We start from the raw sequence: 8,316 nt of genomic DNA, 5'->3' as shown, positions 1-8,316 counted from the left end.
TCTTTGGATCAAAATGAAGGAAGATGAAGAGTTCCACCAGGTAAGTTTACAGCATTTATATTTATCCCCTCGACTGTTTTCTATTGTCTCTTTATGATGAGTTTGCTCTAAACTATGGAAGAAAGAGGACTTGAGACTTTTTTGTCCTTCCATAAGCCTTGCAGGAAAGATCAATGATTACTAATGACTTCAATTTCTTCACACAATTAAAATATTATCTAAAGGAAGTTGGTGGGTTCTGGTTGTAAAACTTCATGTTGAGGGTTACAATCGGTTTTGGTAAAGTATAAATGACCTTTTTGCTCTAGAAAAGATCATCTAAATGGCCAAAGCTTTATATTCAAGACGCCGGTCAATTCAATTTTTCTAAAAGTTGCATGAAACACCTGTTACGAATCGGAATCTCTAAATTCCGACTCCTTACTCCGGTCCGTGAACGCAGCTGCAGAGCCGCCTCGCTCTACCGGATTTCAGCCGGTAGTCTGTCGGTCTCAGCCGGTGACAGTCAACCCTGAAACCCCTCAGGGCTCCGCGGATTGTCCGCATCACATCATTGCTGCTTCCTCTTTTTTTATTTTATTGATTTGTGTGATGGCGCGGAAAGTGAGTGAGATTTTGGCTGGAGTATAAATGACTGCGGAGCAACAGGCAGCTGGGTTGGGAAACTCACTGAGGGCTGCTCGGCTTTGGAGGAACTGTTGCACAGAATCCCGCTGCGATGTCCCTGCTGTGCGTCAGAGGTATGCGCTCTGGTTAGATTTAGGTTAAATATTATGCTTGCTGTGGTTTGAGAGGGGAAATTGGTGCAAAACTGTAAAAGGAATTATACAGAACTAAACGTAAAGTATAGTTTTAGTTAAAAATCACCGCGTTTTAAGCAGGAGTGGATTCGACTACATCCAATTGTTTTACAGAAAGCTTGAAGTCGATGCCTTGGAGTCTAAATATAAGAAAATGACATTAAATCTACTTCATTCGTGTGGAACCTCTTAAAATTTGAATTTAACTAGAAAAAGTTTTAAACTGGAGAGCAAATTTTAAAGTAACATAGTGAGGGGGGAATGCAAACTACCACTAAATCATGGTTCGTCAATCTGAAGTGATTTGAAGTTTGGTAAATTTTTCTTAAACGGATTACTAAATATATTTTCCTTACAAAATACAATTATGTGGAACCTGTTGAATAGTCAGTGATTTCTTTGGATTTTATTTTAAAATAAACTACCATGCTGACTCTGGTTAGTTGAATATGGAAAAAAGGCTTTGGAGGAACTGCCAATTTAAGTATTTTAACTTGAAATGACAGGAAAATAACTTTTCTTATGAATGAAGGCTGCATGCGACTTCTGCAGCCATTTACAGTGGAATGCAGCCTTCATTACAGGTGTGTTGTAGACAAACTTGTCTGATTTATTTATTAGAAAACAGATTATCACTGAAAGTTATGAATTTGATAGGAATTTAAATGTGGTATTTAAGACATGTAAATAAAAATATTGCTTTTTAAAAAAAAGTTCTGCCATGTGGATTAGTTTTAAGAAAAACAAAATGTAGGTTGTTTTCTTGCTTTTTCTACCAGAACTGGTATAAAAATCACCAGTTCCAGTGATTCTTACAAGAACTGGTACAAAAACACATGACAAAATATGTTTTACTGCACCTTGAGTTGCAGTAAAACATATTTGTTTTACTGACAAACCTGCTCGGATATGGCAGGTTTTCATATGGAACTTATTAGTGATGCTCAGCAGGAGGAGTAAAAAAAACCAGCGTGTGTATTTTTACTGATCAAGTTATAACGGGAATCTGGCCAACACAACCACATCTGCAGCGTTGGTTCCGCTCTGGACCACTAAACTACGTTCACTTTTTTTTGTATTAAAGCGACGTGTAATTGATATTTCTATGAAAGTCTGAACAACACAGATCCGATTTTTTTTTTAATACGACCCGGTCTACTAGGATATAGGTATATCTAAATATATAGGTGTATCAAATGTGACCTGAACCTGAACAGCCAGGTCGCATTCATCCCCGTATTAACGTCTACGTTCATCCGACTTGGAACGTCATTCATACTCGACAAACGTCACTATTCTGCGCCCTGGATACGCGCAAGCGGAAAGAAAAACAACCATGGCGGACGGTAATGAGGATTAAGTTGTTAATGTGCTGGCTCCAGTAGGACAACTTTAAAATCGTAAGATATGCTCCACCATTAGCATCCATGTTTACTTCTGCAAACGGTAAGCACGTCTCTTTTTTTTATTTTTATTTTTATTTTTATGGCAGTTGGCAAAACACTGGGCACGCTCGCTACGTGTGACGTTATTGCACCCTCTACTGCGCATGCGGGACACTTTCGGCTCGTTTGCGATTCACACTGGAGATCACATACATGTCAAGAATATTTGGAAATGTGAACGACCACGTCAAAAAAAAAAAAATCTGATTTCACAACAAATCGGAATTGATCATTAAGGCCTGCAGTGTGAACGTAGCTTTAATTGCTCTCCTGTCGCTCACATATCGATTTTTCACACCATCAAACTATTGTTGCGGAGTGTTGTTTTTCTCTCATCTTCGGGCCGTTTTTCCATCACTGAACTCGCTGATGAAGTGTGAGAGATGGAGGGAGTGAAACACAGCTGGGCTCAGGCGGCTGACTTTATATAAAAAAAAGAAGGGAAAAAAGTAATTCTGTTTCTTGAGCAGAAATGGAGAGTGTAGTTCTGTTACTGATGAACCTGCAGAGCTTCAGACTGTCACCTGAAATACATGCAGGTTTTCAACTGTCACCTGTCTTCTTTAGGCAGAAAACTAATAATCTTGCTTTAAATTTGTTTATAAGCTAAATGTTTTTCAAGTTAATTAAAAGTTAGATTATTTTGCAAAAGAAGCGGTTGAAATAAAACCTTTTTCCTCAATGATTGATTAAATAACCCAAATGAAGTATGACTTCAATAATTTGCTTGGTAAATGCCAGAATAATTAGATTTCTTTTAGGTTTTTTTCTTATCTTTTTGCAAAATCAGAAGCAGAGCTGTAACTGGATGATAAATTGTCCCAGAAGTTATTGCAATAAACGATAATATTGGTATTTTGAGACCATTTTCAATTAATCTAATGGTAATTGCAAAAGAACATATTCTCAGCGATCAATAATATTTAAATTTGAATGATCATTTAACACTGGAGCTGGACGACTCTTTCAGTATCTAAAATAAACAAAACAATAAAATGAATTATAAAGTGTCTGTAAACAAAATTGACCTTCAAAAATCTTGTGATCTTGTATCAAGCAGTAGGAGTTTGTCCTGTAAACTTTAAGAAACATGATTGACTCTGGAGGCACCACTTTGCATCACTTTAATCCCCTTTTATATTTGAGTATATAATAATTGTGATGATTCTAGTGAAAATAAATCTGGCAGAGCCGTGATGCCGGTTAGCGTTACAGTTGCTGCTCATTAACTCATTCTGATTAGCGCTTGAGCCAGATGCTAATGACAATATGACCATGTTTGCTGTGACATGTGAACAGCAGCTGCAGAAAAACTTTATACTTTACTGTGTTGATGTAAAGACTTGCATTTAAAAAAATGTTTACATTTTTTAAACAGAAAAAATGAGGTGATTGTACCATTTAACGAAGGTGTCCAGTTTGTTGCCATGTTTAAAATGAGAAATTCAGAAGTTATTTTTAGCCACCTCTGCAGGATTCTGTAATTGTGAATAGCTTGTAAACAGCCTGATTTATCTGCCGTAATTTCTACTATAGCTACATGCAAACTTATTTACTCTTCAGCTACATTCTTGTAAGACAATTTTCTTTATCATGCTGACCAAGCTGCTGGAGATTTTCTGATAGTTTTCTTAACTCTGATCTCCAGATAATGTTCAGAGAGAGAATTCATCAGGAGTTTCATACATCCGGACAGGTAGAGTTGTTCTGCCTGACTAAAGCTAGTTTCACTTCCTTCTGGGAGAAGCAGAGGAACAGGCGGGGCGACATTTTAAAAACGCTTTCCTCATTCCTGGCTTTGTCGAGGAAGAGAAAAAAACCTGCACACACTTTCTGACATCTCATCCACACTCCATTTCTGGAAGGCAATTATCAGCTGAGTAAATGCAAACAGTAATGGGATTACATCATACTGGGTTGAATCAGGCTGCAGTGAAGATTCGGATCAGAGGAAATAATTTTTGCAGTAAGCAGAGAACCAAAAACTGTACTAGTAAGAGTAGCACTACTTCAACATTATTTTACTCAAGTAAAAGTAAAAAATAGCTATCCAAGAAGCTTCTCATGTAAGAGTAAAGTATTTGGTACTCAAATACCGAGTAACTGATCAAATAATAAATCATTTAATATCTAAAAATTATATCATGAGACAGACCAAAATATAAAGTTAAGTGGAAGTTTTTTTTTTTTTTTTTTAAGAAAATGACTAATTCATATAAGTAACAAAAAACGTAATCGGACAAAAGAAGATTTTTTACAAATCTGTTTTTTTTTTTTTTTCAATAAAATTTTTTTTATAAAACTTTAACAAAAAACTGCAAGTGTCTGTCTGTAGGTAGAAAATCCAGAAATTTCACTCAAGTAAGAGCAGCAATACTTCATAAAATTACTAAGGTAAAAGTAAAAAGTTCAGCGTAGTAAAAATACTCCTAAAAGTTTTTTTTTCTTTTTTCAAAGTTACTCAGGTTAATTGAGTAAATGTAACTAGTTACATTTACTCAATTTACCTGAAAGAGTCTGTGTCGATTGTTGCCAGAGGTGGGTGCAGCTCTCAAAAAATGTACTGCAGTAGTGCTACTAGATGCTTCCTTTGCAATAAATGATCAATCATATCCTAAATGAAATTTTATATCATATAAAAAGAGCTTAAATAAAAAAATCTGCACAATAGGGCATTTTAAAAATCTGATTAATCATCAGAATAATCGTTAGTATAACTGATTAATTGATAGTTGCAGCTATAAATTAAGTCAGAAATGTGGGCCAGCAGTAGGTGAGAACAGACCGGGTCATTCAACACGGTGGACTGGATCGGCAGAGAGAGCAGTAAAGCTTCAGCGGCCCGTTCTGGAATCAGGGGGATGGGAACCGAGGGGAAGTAATCCCCAGGCCATCTGCTGCTCTCGCTGTCCTCTCTCTGTGTCGTATGGGAATGTGGACTTCACGTCCTGCACTCTTTATTTTACTTCCTGTATGAAGCTGCTTCTGTTTTTGACTCGCTGTGTGAATGATCTTCTGCCCTGGATTCTTAGAGTATAACTTCAGGACATTTTCTGTAATCGTTTAAGACAGGAGTGTCAAACTCTTTTTCATTTCTAGATCATTCAGTCCTGCTAGAATGAATTGGTAAACCCGTTAACAAACTGTTAAAATATTAATAAATATCTATGTATGCTTAATGCTTTTTCAAATGAAATGATATTACACATCTTTTCAAACTGATCTTTACGACGGTGCATTAGGATCATTGTAGGTAGAAAAAAAGGTAGTAAATTTCATTAAAAAACTCAGAAATGTTTTAATTAATCTCAGAAATTTTCTAGAAAAAAGTTCTGTGTTTCAAAAGTATAAAAACATCAATTTTTTTAAACTCAGGATTTCCAAGTTTTTTCTGAGATTTTTTTTTCTTCTTCAGATTAATCTAGTTGCAGCTGTAAAATAAAGTCGGTAATGTTGGCCAGCAGTAGGTGCTGCCCCACTCCTTTGCTACTCAGTAGAAAATGTTTGACTTTTCAAGCGCAGACATTTTCATTCTCTACAATATTTCTTAGATTTCTTAATGCATTTTCTTTTTACTTTTGGAACTCTTAGATTTCTTAGATTAATCTCAAAACGTCTGAATTCTTTTGGTGGAAATGTACTTTTCCTATTTTTCTTCTATCTACAATGGCCATAGCAGGAACTGATCAATGGTATGCAACCATAGACCAGTTTCTGCAGGACTTTTTAAATTTTTTTTTTTTACATTTATTTCAATCAAAATCACTGATTTGTGGAGCAACTTTAGAAATATTTGCAATAAATTTTGGGATATTTGCACTCACATGTGGTTTGTCCTGGTGTTCTTCTTGCTGCTTAATGGTCAGTGCTTCCAGAGACACTTAAAGAAAACACTTCTGCTTGTGCCACTGACATGAAAACCTTAAACAGCCTGAAGTCTGAGGCAACAATCCAAGTAAAGCAGATAGAAACACTTAAACTTTCAGTAGCTTCAGTCACAGCTATTAATCTCTAATCAGTAAATAGATTAATACACCCTCACAAAGATCAATAAACTTTAAATTCTAATGAACATTTAACTCTGGAAACTGGAAGACATTTAAATAAAAACAACTAAAATAAATTATGAAGTCTTTGTAAACTTAATTGTCCTTCAAAAAAGGGGCTATTGAGACCAAGAAATTTGACAAGTATGTGATATCTGTAAATAAAAATACTTCTTTAATCATCTTTATTGGTTCAATATCCAAACTGCTTTATCTTAATCTTAAACACTGAAATGCCAAAAATGAGAAAATTCTACCAAAAAGGAAGAATCCAAAGTATATTTTATAATTTTGCGGCTCAATATGCCGACGTAAAATTAACCAACAAACAAGAAGCGCAATCAACATTTTCTCTTCTGATTTCACTGTATTTTCCCGTGAATTTAATTATTTTCTGAGCTGAAATCTGATTTTTTTTTTTTAAAGGACCTCTCTGCTGCCACGCAGCGAGCAGCTGCTGAGTTATGTGTAAAACCCTGAATGTAGCGTATCCAACATGTTCTGAGCCGTCGGTAGATGTATTTCAGCAGGTCTGCGGGGTTATTTATGATCTAATGGAAGTGAAAGGGTGTTAATTTCATGGCCAACAGGTTTCCAACCTGTACGCTCTCAAACCCACTGGGCTAAAGCTAAAAATAGCCCCGCAGTCTGGCTCCTTGTAATGACAGTCTACTCCTGCCGGCCTGCTGCTGCTGCTGCTGCGGCTGTTCAGCAGATTTATTAAACATTGCGACACACTGGGGATCTCCTGACCCACGTTTTAGGCCACTCACATCTATTTAAATTGCAGGTGCTTGAAAAGCTTTTATCTAGGTGTTTTCCGGGTTTAGAAAGTGCTGGATTTTTGTATAAAATCCTTGAAAGTACATGATATTCAAACTGCAGCTTTGATTGACAGCCTAAATGTGGAAAACATTATTTACTGTTGAAACCAAATATTTTATATATCTAATAAAAAGACAAACATATTTTTCTCTCATTGCCTGAAGTTAAATCAGACTAAAATTGTCTTGATAAAAGTAAAAAAAAATGAGTGAGTACATGAACCTGAAACCAAAGATAAAAGCTACACTTTGCAGTCAACAAAAGTCGAACTGGTTTGACTGAATGAGCGTTTGTAAATGAGGATTTACAACTAAACAATTTTTTTGTCTTCCTCCTGTGTTTAATTTTCCTCAACGTTGTATAAAAATGCGATATTTTCATTAAAATAGATCATACGAAGTAGATTTCACTCTTTGATCAGGGAGGGAGAGTCCCACAGAACAAGCAGGTGTATTGTTTCTCTGTGTGTTTGTGGCCTGAAATGTTTTTAATTCACCACTCAGAGGTCTGTTCTTCCTTTGAGCTTCAAAGCTCCACTTTCACATCCCTGTTAGGAGATCAAACCAGAGCCACCTCGCCGGCCTGAGTGCTCACGCTCTCAGCAGCAGGATGACTAAGGGGGAAACTCTGCAGAGAAAATTATATCTGTAATCTGTTTTTTTTTTCTTTGCATTATTGTTCTAGCCTCATTATTTCTTCAAAGTCCAACAGAAATCAGTTTTTGTTTGCTGCTTTTGATTTAGATAACATTTGTTCCTTTGTTATTGCACTTTTAGACAGAAGTGGACTGCTTAGTGCGACTGGCACACAACTCAAAGCGATTGACCATAGTATGTTTTTGAGTAAAAGTCACTGGATGATTGTGATTTTACTTTCTATAAAATCAAAGTGAACTCCATCGACACCACAGTGATAGCAATAGAAATGTGATCAGTATCCATAAATAAAACATCTGATAGAAATATATAGAATATTCTCTGAACTTTGTTCCAGATCCGCACAGCATTCTGGGAGATGTAGATAACTGCTCAACCTCTCAGCTAGCTAAGAAAAGTTGGTGGCATCAACTAACTGGCTCACTCTTTGGTTACCTAGCAACAACCTTCTGGGTAATAAGCAGTTTCAAGTCCCTCCCCTCAAACTTTGGTTACCTAGCAACAACCTGCTGGGTAATAAGCAGTTTCAAGTCCCTCCCCTCAA

General features: G+C 36.2%; 1 protein-coding gene across 12 annotated transcripts in view; it reads left to right on the top strand.

The window, feature by feature from the left end:
- The first annotated feature begins 500 nt into the window (after nt 1-500).
- unc13ba (unc-13 homolog Ba (C. elegans)) overlaps nt 501-8,316 on the top strand; it is a 144,217-nt gene continuing 136,401 nt past the window's right edge. For 11 of the 12 annotated variants that reach the window (XM_017306831.1, XM_017306837.1, XM_008417733.2 and 8 more), the window contains exon 1: nt 501-740. In XM_017306831.1, the coding sequence (XP_017162320.1) occupies nt 719-740 (22 nt within the window). In that variant the 5' untranslated portion in view covers nt 501-718. Of the gene's footprint in view, nt 741-2,119; nt 2,247-8,316 lie in introns of those variants that run through there. The other variant, XM_017306830.1, reaches the window with a different exon arrangement.

Source organism: Poecilia reticulata, linkage group LG9, assembly GCF_000633615.1.
Source record: "Poecilia reticulata strain Guanapo linkage group LG9, Guppy_female_1.0+MT, whole genome shotgun sequence".
Taxonomy (NCBI): domain Eukaryota; kingdom Metazoa; phylum Chordata; class Actinopteri; order Cyprinodontiformes; family Poeciliidae; genus Poecilia; species Poecilia reticulata.
This window is presented reverse-complemented; position numbering and strand designations above follow the sequence as displayed.